Source organism: Pinus tabuliformis, chromosome 4_2, assembly GCF_031772625.1.
Source record: "Pinus tabuliformis cultivar Carrire ecotype Pingquan chromosome 4_2, CPIR1, whole genome shotgun sequence".
NCBI lineage: Eukaryota > Viridiplantae > Streptophyta > Pinopsida > Pinales > Pinaceae > Pinus > Pinus tabuliformis.
Genome location: NC_142304.1, coordinates 1,058,415,799 through 1,058,428,998, shown reverse-complemented (window position 1 = coordinate 1,058,428,998; position 13,200 = coordinate 1,058,415,799). Strand labels below are relative to the sequence as shown.

Genomic DNA, 13,200 nt, shown 5'->3' with positions numbered 1-13,200 from the left:
TTTGTTCCTCATCTTGTCCTAAAGATAAATTTTATTTTATGTAATTTTTACTAAAAATACTATTACAAATATATAACCTCTATCATCACTTATTATGTTTTGAAATTAAGAATCCTCAATCTTTTTTTCCACATTCTCTTTCCTATTTTCCACTCTTACAAAATTTGCCATATAATTGACTAAACAAATAAAAGTAACATTTGTTTGTAACTAAATTAATTAAAAAACATTTGTGTGCCCAAACCTATTAACTTTAAAACTCACAATAATATTATTTTAATAAACTACAAAAACCCATTAGTCCATCATCCCTTAAAGAAAGGTCCACCTGGAGTCCCTCATGTAATTTTATTCATAATAAACCTTTACTTGAAAAAGTAAATAAATTGTTAAAAACCATAGTCTCCTCCACCTGGACTGCCCTCTCATGGTAAATGCCTTGCTTCTCTTGGAAGCAAATAATCATAAAATTTAGTTAACAAACAAAACAATTGTTATAAAATTCACCGTGCTTTCGGTTTTGTCCATTTAAATAAATATTCGTCGCCATCTAATCTCATACGCGAGATAAGAATCCAAAACCCTTCTCATTCGAGGGTTCGGCAGCTCTGGAGCCACAGCCTCCATTGTCATCAACTCTGCCTTCTTCAGCTCATTCTCATCTATCAACCCATCTCAGATTATCGAATTTAGTGATCTATCCGGTCTGGGCATTGAGTGACAAGGGTTTCGAAAAAGTAGAGTTAATTTTTTCAGTACAGCAGGTACGTCAACCAGAGTGCAGTCTGCTTTAACTGTGGCAAAGAGGGGTTCAATGGAGGCCCCGGACCTCATCAATAACAGATATTCCATGAGCCGGGGTCCTGTAAAGCAACAACAACAGTTCGGCTCTGAAATACAGAGCAATAATAGTAATAACACTAACAACATCAATGTTAAGCACTATGGAGCTGGAGGTCACAGTCACGCTATGCCGCGGCCTGCGTACAGTCCATCTGCTATTTCAGGCCACAAAAGGGATAGCAGCGGTTTCGATGTTGGGCGCGGCAGTTCTCCAGGTTCGATCTATGATTTACGGTGTTAGGGTTTTCATTTTCATTTTATTTTTTAGAGGCAAGCACAGACTTTCGTTTGGAAAATAGACCGCGCATATCTGTGGCTAGAAAATTGTGGCAAACTGACTATTTTTAAAAGAAGCAACTTATAAAGCTCTTTAAAACGCGTTTTTAGAGGCGTTCGTAGAACTGCTAAAACAGGTCAAACCAGTGGAGCAGACGTTTTGCTGTTCTTTTTTCTTTATTATAATTATTTCTATTCTGAAGTAATTCTAGAAACATGTCCCCTGGGGTTGTACTGCAAAGAGCAGTTGTTCTACCTTTGCGTGCAGTGTTAGGTTTAAAGGGTGTGCATTCTCCCAAAATTGTCTGGTGGACCAAACCGCCTTTTGAATAAATTCTTGGTGGAGGGCTTTGCATTCTGTTGATCTCACCAGTGAATCGATCCTCGTTGGAAATAATGCATTCTATTAATATAGCTCCCGCGCTGCCTTTTGGAAGACAAGCTCATCAGGCTTTTTGTCGCTCCAATAATGTACCTTAAGGAAACCTCGGTGGAGCGTTTTCACTTCGTCAATCCATCTAGCACCTGGGCTACTTTGGGAATTGTACCTAAACACATCTTATCGGATATCCCTTCCTCCCAATAATCTATTGTTACGACCAGTGTGAAATAGTCCTGAGTCATCCATTTATCCTAAGCATGCTTATACCACAGGGTAGTATAAGGTCCACACAATTTATTCTTTATCTGGATTAACCCCTAGAGGATTTGAAAACTTGTCTGTGGTTTTTGGAAGTGAGCTTCTTCATCTTGTTTGTGGGAGAAGATTCAAAACTACTTAATGAGTGTGAAGATAAATTTCAGAAACCCTGGGAGTTGAGAGATGATCTAGTGCATATTATGCGGTTCTTCACTATATTGCTATTTTGGATAATAGTGTACGGAATTATTTCTTTCTACCAAAAAAGGATGTTCTTCTGAATCTATAGCCTCTGTGGGCAGCCGTCCTTGGGCATGCTTAGTTTTCAAATTGCTTTTGGATAATTCTTAAGTGTTTTTTCTGCCTTGGATGTATTTTTTGTTTCTCCTATATTCTGTTTTTTCGTGAAATCATTTTTGAGTACTTGTAATTGGATTTTTCACTGTTTTTAGTGCCAGTGTTTTTATTCTACTGATTGTTACATTCGTTTTGTACATTTTTAGTAGTCCTTTATATTCAAAGCTGTATATTGTGGTTTTTCTTTCAACTTTTTGTGTTTTCTGGGAAAAAAATTGATATTTTTATTCGAGATGAAAAAGAAATATACTGTAGATGTTGTGACATTGCCTGATCACCAAAGTAGCTATCCATAGATCACCGGGGTCCATATATGTCAAAGTAGAGGATCCAGGACTTCCCATACATATATATGAGTCTGAGAATTGTAAAATAAGAAGAGGTACACAGCTTTCTACATAAATAACTTCAGAGAAATCAGTTTTCATTCCTTCTATCAATTAAGGCTGTGGAACAGATTTTACTGCAAAAAGAGTACAGATAGAACTGATTTGCCCTGCAGGCTCTCTCTGTATGCTTCAAAGTCTTGAAAAAGGATATACATATGAGAAAAAACCAATAATCATTCTTGGAAGAAAAACCAGTACAAGGAATCCTTTGACACTGAGAATGCTTTCACTATACTATAGGAGAAAAGTAACAAAGGACAAAAAGCAGTCCACTTGGATGATCATATAACTTCTTCAGGGGATAAAACTGTTCTTCACCACGTGAGCAGCTAAGGGGGATGAATTAGATGATGATGTAGAGATGCTTCTGAATAGGATCACGATCCTTGACTTTGAGCTAATAACCCTGAACCTGTAGCCATCTAAATTCCTTCATTTGATTTTGAATCTGCTTTCCCTGTTAAGTTTTCTGTATACATTTTCAAAGGAGACTCAGTTAAAAGCAGTTGGAATATTTAACATCATCAAAGATTGGAGAGGAACAAATTTGCCTCTGATTTTTCTATTTGTCCAGTTTATAACAATCTAAGAACTCCCAAATGTCTGGAAATTTTGAATTTCCTGTTGTGCTGCTAGTTTTAGGAGAAGTTTTAACTTTTAAAGCATGGGGTTATATGAAATTGTTGTGTCCATGCCCTAGTCCATCTTTGAAGTTGATGATGTGTATCACTGGCATGAAGCCTCCTGTTCCACTATTTTTAAGGTTACCTTGAATAGCCCCATCAAAGTACACCCAGGCACTGAATCTGTCTATGTAAGTGTGAGCCAGACGTTTAGGTACTTAGGTATTTGATACAGATTTGGAACTAGAACAGATAATGTTGGCTTGAGTGGCACATCGATTTTGGGAGAATGTATTTATTCTCAAATATCCCTGCATTATGTGCTAACCATATTCCCCAGGTGATGATTAATGGAACGGCTTTTAATTCCGTGAAGGCTGGATTCTGAGTCGATTACCTAAGATGTTATTCTACAGAGGTCCCCTGACAGTTGTCCTTACCTGTTAAGGAGCCAATCTCAGTTCATACTTTTCTGGAATAGGGACACATAATGAGATGAGAAGATGTGATATATTTTTTCCATTGTTTTTGCAAAGAACAGATCTGCTAGGACCTTCTCTGTTCTTCTTCTGGAGAATTTATCAGGTGAGAATCTTGATTTTGGTAGCTAGTCATGATTTGGTGTCTTCAATGGAGCTCTAATCTTCCTTATATCCTTCTATCATCACTGAGTATCTTCTTTGGCTTCCAGAGGTAAACATATCCTTATAGCCTAGTTAGAAGGTATAGATTCCCAGCACTGCGCTCTTAGAACATGCCAGCTCATTTTCTGAATCTTTCATTCTCATGACTGATTTAAATCTCAGCAGTGTAAGTTTCTCACTCATGCTGTTCATTACCTCCCAGTCCAAGCTAATCTGCTTTCTTCTAATCTCAATGCCAAATAGATGTGGTATCTGATGAGACTGCTTGAGCTGAAGTGTAGATTCCTTCTCTGTGTAGTGCATTGATCATGGCTTCTGACGGGTTGCTGTCTTAACCAATATCCACCCGGAGATCTATTCTGACTCATTCTTTGTCACCTTTCCCTACCTTTCAGAGTAGCCAGTTTTCTACCAAAAGGAAAGGCTCGCACCATTGCTTTCCAGATGATAGTTACATTTTTAATTGTACCAAGAGAAATGGAAAGATTGTGACATCTGTCATCCATAATGCTGATGTGAGCGTGTGTCAGGCTGTCAGCCTAAGATAAAATGTTATAGAAATTTAAAAATATAGTAATAGTAAATCTAAATTGAGTTAAATAAGAATCATCCAGAGATCTTCGTATATTTGAACATAACACTATAAAAATGAAATCATATCAACTATGAGAAAAAAGGGGAATCGAAGGCCAGTCTGTTTGACTCCTTTCATGGCTGTCTTTTTACAATCCTGATTGGCACAATTCATGGCTGTCTTTTTACAATCCTGATTGACACAATTCATGGCTGTCTTCTTACAATTCTGTTTGATACCATTCATGACTGTTTTTTGATCAACCCGCAGTACTAAAGGTAAGTTGCATGATATATATTAGTGTAAATCCATTTTAACTCAGGATCTTTTAAGCATTATTTTTTGTATCACTTTTGGTGATTAAGATGGTTCTACACTGGTGCATTTGGATGGACATCTGATCCAATCTTCTATTTTGGTGTAATAGATTTTTGGACTCAAATTTTATTCCATATGCCATCCTTTGAAATTAATCTCCAGAGACACTTACATAATGGAAATGTATTCGGGATTCAAGTTTATATTCATCTTAACCAAAAGAAGGATTAAATCTCTTGAGGTGCAAACTTTTTTTCAAGTTTTGCATTTTAAAAGAGGTTTGCATAGCAGGAGATTTGAACCCTCTCTGCGCATAATAGATTCATGGTCAAGATGGATCTATACTGGTAGTTAGAAAATTTTATTAGTGTGTTGATCAAAACCAACAGAGATCTGTTTTAACTCTTGATCTATCAAGATCCGAGAGGGGAATCAAATCTCTCTAGGTGCAAACCTTTCCTCAAGTTTTGCACTGAGAAAGAGGTTTGAATATTGAAAGATTTGATCCCTCTCAGTGCTTCATAGATCCGGAGTTAAGATGGATCTATGCTATTAAGATCAGGGCTATTTTATGTTTTTTCTTGCTGCCTGACCATAAGATTATGAAGCTTGCCATTCTGAATCTGTCTATAATAACTTTTGGAATGCAGGCTACTGTATGCCAGTGGACAGAGATTGCTTTCAAAACTGGTTTTACAAGAACTAAGTTGCCACCCCTAAATAGCTGCTTATTGCACCAATGATTTATTTTTCTTTAACACACAGTTGCAAGGTTTTTAGACTAATTGCTGACACATAATGTGAGATGAAACTTCTACTATCATTTTAAATAGCCACTCTTCTAGTCTTACCTGCCTTCCTCCCTGCAGTCCCTTTAAGTTTGGTGTAAGTATAGAGTGAACATCTTTGTTATATGACTATGTATTTACAGCTTTTCAACAGATAATGGAGTATTTTTCTTTTGTTCTTATAAGATGTTCTTGGAGTTTCCTCATATGCAGCACACCCATAAGAAAGGAAGATTATAATACTTGTCTGAAATTGCAGCTTATCGTTATCTTCTTTTACATTGTTGCAGGATACACAAAAAAATTATATCAGTACATGCTATTTATTTTTAATTTTTAAACAATAAAATTCTTACTTGGTACTATTTTTGCAGCTTCTGTTGATGGTGGGAACTTCGTCAAACTTTTTGTGGGGCATGTACCCAGGACTGTTACAGAAGATGATGTAAGCTGGAAACAGTGCTTATTTATAGTGCCAAACATTTGAAGAAACGTTCTAGAAAGACATTTGTCATCTTGTTGTTTATTTTTATTTTTGGACTTGCGCGTACTCAATAATCAAAACTCAGACCCTCATCGCTAGCTTCTAGATCATATTGCAGAACCATTTGTCAAATGTTTATCATATTTGTGGTATCTGCCATTATTAATTCAGAGTTGTATTTTGTTCTCTCTGCAGTAGTTTATTTTTGATAATGAGTTAATTGTTAATAATGTAAGACCGTCAATGCAAGTTATTTGCAACATTGCTTGTAATTATAGTTGTACCAATATTACATTGTTGGCCATGCTCTTTTAGCTTAAAAGGTAATTATTTTTGTATCTTCTATTTTCTAAAAATGTGGAAGTAATTTTCTACGCTCTTATGGCCAGATACGACAATTATTTGCAGAACACGGCCATGTACTTGAAGTTAATATGGTGAGAGAGAAAAGAATTGGCCAACAACATGGTGTGTGTTTCGTTTTCCTATAATGATAACCTTTAGTTCTGTATTTTATTTCTTTGCAGCTGCGTTAAATGTTAATATGCCAAGTAATTCGAACTATTCTCATTTCCCATTTGTAATCATGTGTTTCTTAACCAAGGAATCGTTGAAAAATTTTTGTTCCTTGATTTTTTGTGATACGTTTTAAATGACTATCTCAAAAGTACAATGGATCTAAATGGAAAGTACATATTCAACTACACAGTATTGGCTATACAAAGATCTTGAGAAATTAATTATTGCATAACAATAGAATATTGCCTACAATCCGCTCAACCAAGTGCGGGTGAAAATACACTGTAGAACTATTTATTTTTCACTCGCAAAATTATACTTGCATATATGGCCAAGAGTGCCCTTGCTATCCCTAAAGAGTTTGACATCATTGAATTCAATTCTTACCTTAGCAATAATTTATTCTACTCTGATTTAATTGTTGAGTTATAGTTAAAAAAACTATATGATACTATGTAGTTTTTACTATTTTTGACAAATCCTCTCTTGAAGCCAATGATTGTTAGCAACTCATCCTTGCCCATTCAATGATACTGTCATTGACCAGTTTAATACTGTCTTATGTTCTTGGGTTCTCACTGCTCAGTAGTACTTGCATGTTCGTGCATCGCTGTTTTGCTCTCTCATTCCATTATACTAGACTACAAATCTGACCTATTCTAGCATAGTTCTGCTTTTATATATTTTATAGGAGCAATCTTTGTACTTGCACTTTATATTCCACACTACCATACTTAGCAGTCCCTTTGACCTATTTGTGGTCATCTTGTTGAACATTAATAAAAATATCCTATCTCATCGACTGTTGTTGTTCTGTTGTTTTATTAGTAGTTAGGGCACAAAATTGCAAAAAGTTGGAATTCAACTGAATCATAACATAACATGCAAGTTGCAACCAGCTGGTAGAAGCTATCTCCATGACCAAATTATTTATAGGTAATAATGCAAAATACAAATGGGGGCATCTGCACCTCTGAGGTTTAAATGCGGTTGTAATCTGAGAGTTGGTGGATTTGTTTTGAAGGTTGTCTAATATTGAATTGATGAAAGAAGATGATCGATTATATAAATGTGAGGAGAATATATTTATTTATGTACGAGATATGAGTTCTAGGTGCAGCCCTTAGTTGGGACTTCATAAGCTCTTTATTTATGTTATTAGTCATTATTAGTTATCCTATGGTTTACTTAAGCCTTTATATTTTGGCCTTACATGACTTTACATATAATATTACAAAGATAGGATTTAGGACCTTATGCAAAATAGTCTAATTGTAAAAGTGATGTCATTTTTTTTATGGGCGTAAAATGCACCTGCACCTACCTGGTTTGAGTGCTTTCGTAATCCAAGAGTTAGAGGGTTTATTTTGGAAAGCTTGCAATACATTGACTTGATGAAAGATGACGATTGAATGATTATACATGTGATGATGTAAGGCCGAAGTAATTATAAGCTTTTTATTAGTAATTATAGGTTTTTTTACGAGTAATTATAAGGTCCAATTAATTATAAGCTTTTTATTATTCACTATTAGTTACCCTTGTCTACTTGGGCCTTTATATTCTAGCCTTACATGGCATTGTATATAATATTACAAATGGGATTTAGGCCCATATTGCATGAATTAACATAACATAACATTACAAAAATAAATTAAATAAAAAATTCACGGACCCTGGAGATTGGTGACTGCTACATCCATTGAATATTTGTACCAGACAGATCCACTTGAAGGGATCACTTCCTATCGGCTCAACCATGAAACATAACCCCGAGGTGGTTGAGAGAATTAAACACATGACCTCTCAACAACAAATGTGCTTTAAATAAGAGGACTCGACAACCTAGATCCATATTAAACTTGGACATGTATGTAACAATATCTAAAAATTAAACCGACCTAGATCCATATTAAACTTGAATATGTCTAACACATGGAGGGATCAGATTTCTTGATGTGTATTTTTTTTAATCATTTATTATGATAGAAGTAATAGATGACATCGAATTGGATGATTAAAAGAACACATATTAAGAATTTTTAACCCTCGGTGCATGATAGATCCGGGTTTAAGATGGATCTAGTCCACTTAATTTTAGTTAGATGTTGTGCTTTCTTTATCCTTAGGATGCTTTGCCCTATAAGTGTTTGGGGTCGGTATTGATTTATGATTTTTTTTTTAGTTGTTATTTTGGTTTTTTTTTTTTTATCTTCCATGAGTTTTTTCATTTTGCACATAATATATTGTGGGGAAAACCACTGGGTACTTCCCCTCATTTAGAGAATGGTACACAAAGTAAACTTTAGATTCTTTAGGGCACAAGGCCAGGTCGACAATAGGGCTCAAAGCTATTACATCGATATATTATTTATGAGCCCAACATTTCACTTACGAGAATAAAACTTGGTATTGGTTTATGAATTCCAATTTTTTCTTTGCCTTTCTGCTCTTTTTTCTTTTTCTAAATAATATATTTTGGGGAAATCCCCTGGGCACTTCCCCTCATTCCAAGGATGGTACAAAAGGTAAACCCTAGATTATTTAGGGCACAAGGCTAGGTCAGTAACATGGATCAAAGCTATTACAACAATATATTATTTATAAGGTTAATGTCACTTATGGGAATTCCAAAACACCCAAATTAAAATGAAATCAACTTTTAACAGATATACCATATAATATCAAATCAATTTCTAGTATAGAATTATTTACATGCACAACAAATATAACTAAATGTGCTTGCACACTTGGATTCTATTACAATAATTTTGCAAAAGATGATGATTGCTTAATTGTAAAAAAATGATGGAAGTATCCATATTTTTTAAAAGAGAAATGCATATTTGTGAGAAACCTGCTGGGCGCTTCGTCTCATTCTGAGGATACAGTGTAAATTGGATTTTGCAGAAGTTCAAGGCTTTATCAACATAGGGCTTTAGATTATTACAACAATATATTCATTAAGAGCTCAACATGTTACTCGTGGGAATTGTACTTGGGTGGGGAGGATAACAATCATTTCCTCCTAACTACGGAGTTATCCTTACTTATACATGAAAGGAGGGTGAAACCTTGCTCAGGGAAGTATCCATATTTTTTTAAAGGGAAATGCATATCTGTGAGAAGCCTACTGGGCGGCGGGCACTTCTTCTCATTTTGAGGATGCAATGTAAATCAGATTCTGTAGAAGTTCAAGGCTTTATCAACATAGGGCTTTAGATCATTACAACAATTTATTCAATAAGAGCTCAATATGTTACTTGTGAGAATTGAACCTTGGTGGGGAGGGTAACAATCATTTCCTCCTAACCACCAGAGTTATCCTTATAAATGAAAGGAGGATGGAACCTTCCTTAGGGGTCAAATTATTTAGCTCTTATTTAGTTTTGACATGTAATGATGAAGTGAGGCATATTAGACCCTTTTTTGTTCATTTTATCAATGTTCTGTTTCTCTTCATTCAGAAAAGGAATAAATAAATCGATCAAATTTCAAGAAGCTTTGTGAAGTGTCTCCTTAGGAGTTAACATGTCATTTGTCCATATTTCCAAGGAAAGGATTTCTCATATTTCATCTCCGCTTAATCACCTCTAAAACTGGGTTCGTCCAAAAGAGGGCATGTGTCCGAATCCCACGAATTTGACACATTTCGATGGGAATTCGAATCCAAAAATGGGACACGACATGTCCTAACAGGACACGATCGTATCCCGGTCGTGTCCCGTTAGGACGCATTGTGTCCTGATTTTGGGATTCGAAAAAAGTGAGGGTTTATGAGGTTTATGAGGGGGAGGGTTTATGAGGTCTGTGAGGGTTTATGCAGAGACAGACAAACCAATCCTAGGAGAGGTTTATGAGGAATGGGATTCCATGATTGAGTCTGTGAGGAGCATTATTCTATAGAGTGAGTGCCCCGAGTTTGAGACATCACCAGAGGCCTTCTGTGGTACTATACAGGATATTCTTGTCAGCAGATGGGACAAGAATTGCACACCTTTACATTATTTGGGTCACTCCTTGAACCCAAAATACTACAACCATGAGTGGCTGAATGGTGGACCTTCCCGCAAATTCCCTCTTCACATGGATTGTGAAATCTCACAGGGGAGGAAAGATGCATTCAGGCGGGTTTTCCAGGATAGAGCATTGCTCGATGAGGTGGAGGATGCCTTTGCAGAGTTTTCCTCTGGCACTAATCGATTTGCAGGATATGATGTAATTAAAGATAGGGGGGCTAAGAAGCCCTATTCTTGGTGGGCAAATAATGGGGCAACAAGCCTTCCTCTTCAGCAGTTAGCCATGAGGCTCCTCTCTCAGGTGACTTCATCCTCTTGTTGCAAGAGGAATTGGAGCACATATGGGAATTTGTATAGTGTGAAGGAGAGTAGGCTTGAGCAGTCCAGGGCAGAGACAATGGTGTGTGTGCACACCAACCTTTGTCTTATTTATAGGCAGAGGGAAGAGTGGTTGAGGGGAAAGACAAAGATGTGGGATGTCTTTCCTGATGATATGGGTCTGGACAACAATGTTGAGTTGGCATTGGCCAACATGGATCTTAATGATCCAGTGCTAGAGCTTGTTAGATTTGATGACGGTGATATTTTAGAGGGGTCATCCTCCACACCAACGGTTGTAGAGGCAACTATGGATACAGTGGAGGAGGAGGATGCAGAGGGGAGCAGTGGTGACCATGATGATGAGGACATTGATGCTGATTCTGATGCTGACTATGAGGATTGATGACTCATGAGTCATGGGCTACCTATTGCCTTGAGGCTTGTATACCTGTAGTTGTTTTATATTTTCTATTCTATTTTCCATTGGCATTGCACGACCTATGTAACACATTTTGATTTTGATGACTTAATGAGAAAACTATAGCTGTCAGTGTCTTTATCTTACTATCTTGTAAGTTGTCTTTCATTTATGAATCATGATTTATGTGACATGTATCTGAATTATGTATATACTATGCATGCTATAATGTTACTAACTTACTTTGTAAACAGTTAGTAGTTTCGTGGAAGAATAATAGCACATTTTCACATTGATTGCCATGTTAGACTTCTTTGCTACTGCCTGTCCTTCACACAAGTTGCTGAATTATATATATAGTTTTGTTAAGAGGAGAATGAGTCTACTCTTGATACCATAGTTTTAAAACTCCGACTCCGACTCCGACTCTGACTCGGCCGAGGATCGACTCCGACTCCGACTCCGAAACGGTAATGACTCGGCCGACTCGATTTCAATGACTCGGTCGTTGTAAAAAGTACATTAAATATTTATTTTTGTATAAAAAAACATAATTTTAAAGATTTTAAACATAATTTTAGAGATTTTCATTCATGTTTCCAAACACACAGCATTATAATATAGATGGATGACAACATATGATCAAAGTAGGCTCATGAACCAATCCATTATATCAAAATGGTACCCAATGGCAATACATAGTCAACTGTCATACATGATCAAAGACTCAAAACAAAAAACACATAACCAAGGAGGCTAGAAATGGCCTCTACAAAAAAAGTAAACTGTGACCAGACTCCAGTACTAGTACTACAGCTACTGGCTAGTAGCTACTGCCAGAGGAGCCAAGATCATGTCGATCAATCTCTGGATTATCATTAGAGTCAGACAGGGGGTCCATGGCTCCTCCTCCTCATCATCATCTCCAACTGCAGCTGTAGAAGTGGTACCACTAGCAGGCTGTGCAACTGCAGCAGATGCAAGCTGAGATAGAGTAGATATGCGGCTGCGCTTCTGTCGTGGCTGAGCAGAGGAAGCACCTACAACTGGAGTCCTTGCTGGCTATGAGACTGAGGATGGTGGATTGGGATCTGCATTCAACTGAACAGCATGTTCAAGTTCAATTGATGTCTTGATATCTAAATCTAAATCAAGATCCTCATCAAGATCAAACTCTGTTGGACGACTCTCCACTACCCAATCTGATGTTGGATCAATGTCTTCCAACACAATGGGATCTGAATCAGGTCTTTTGTTCAGCAAATGGTTTCGTCTGAGCCGGAGGTTGTATTGGACATAAACTAGATCATTTAATCGTTTTTGATCCAAATGTTTTCTCTTCTTTGTGTTACTTGGGAGCAGGAGCGAAAGTGGGAGCGGGAGCGACATTTTCAGAAGCTCTTGGTTTGGGAGCGAATCCCAGAGGAGTTCGACAACCAATGTCACTAACATCAAGGTACATAGAGTGATTGGTGCTCTTGATTAAATACGAGTTCCATACCCTAATACACGACAAAATTCAATGGAAACATTGCAATCCTCCAATCCTGAAATCCTGAAAAACTGATAAGTCTGCTGGATTTTGAATGAAATCTAAAATTCTACTTTCTCCATATGAAATCCAATGAGGCCGAAACCACTCTCAAACATCCTGAGTCATTTCATGGTAATGTTAAAAATTTAAGTAAAAGGATGAAAATGAAGATTAAGGAGAATGTCACTTTTACTTTAAGAATTTAACATTACCATGAAATTTGAATAGCATATCAATAGTAGAGAGCATTTGAGTGTGTTAAATAGGGTTTGGGAGGGGGAATGGACCCCAAATGACATTTAGCAAATTCATATAACACCTTGGAGTCCAAACCAATTAGAAATCACCTTAAAAATCCATTAAAAAAATATTAAATTGATGTTTAACGCAGTGTTGATAATATCGGTATCGGGAAAATATCGGCGAGGGTCCAAAAAATATCTTATCGGCAAT

The 13,200-nt window shown here is 36.6% G+C and overlaps 1 protein-coding gene across 4 annotated transcripts in view; it reads left to right on the top strand.

Annotated features, from left to right (window-relative positions):
* The first annotated feature begins 525 nt into the window (after positions 1 to 525).
* The window catches only part of LOC149173238 (flowering time control protein FCA-like), a 29,633-nt gene continuing 16,958 nt past the window's right edge, over positions 526 to 13,200 (top strand). For 3 of the 4 annotated variants that reach the window (XM_089424544.1, XM_089424543.1, XM_089424542.1), the window contains exons 1-3: positions 526 to 1,058; positions 5,827 to 5,897; positions 6,326 to 6,404. In XM_089424544.1, coding sequence (XP_089280670.1) covers positions 815 to 1,058; positions 5,827 to 5,897; positions 6,326 to 6,404 — 394 coding nt within the window. In that variant the 5' untranslated portion in view covers positions 526 to 814. Of the gene's footprint in view, positions 1,059 to 5,826; positions 5,898 to 6,325; positions 6,405 to 13,200 lie in introns of those variants that run through there. The other variant, XM_089424545.1, reaches the window with a different exon arrangement.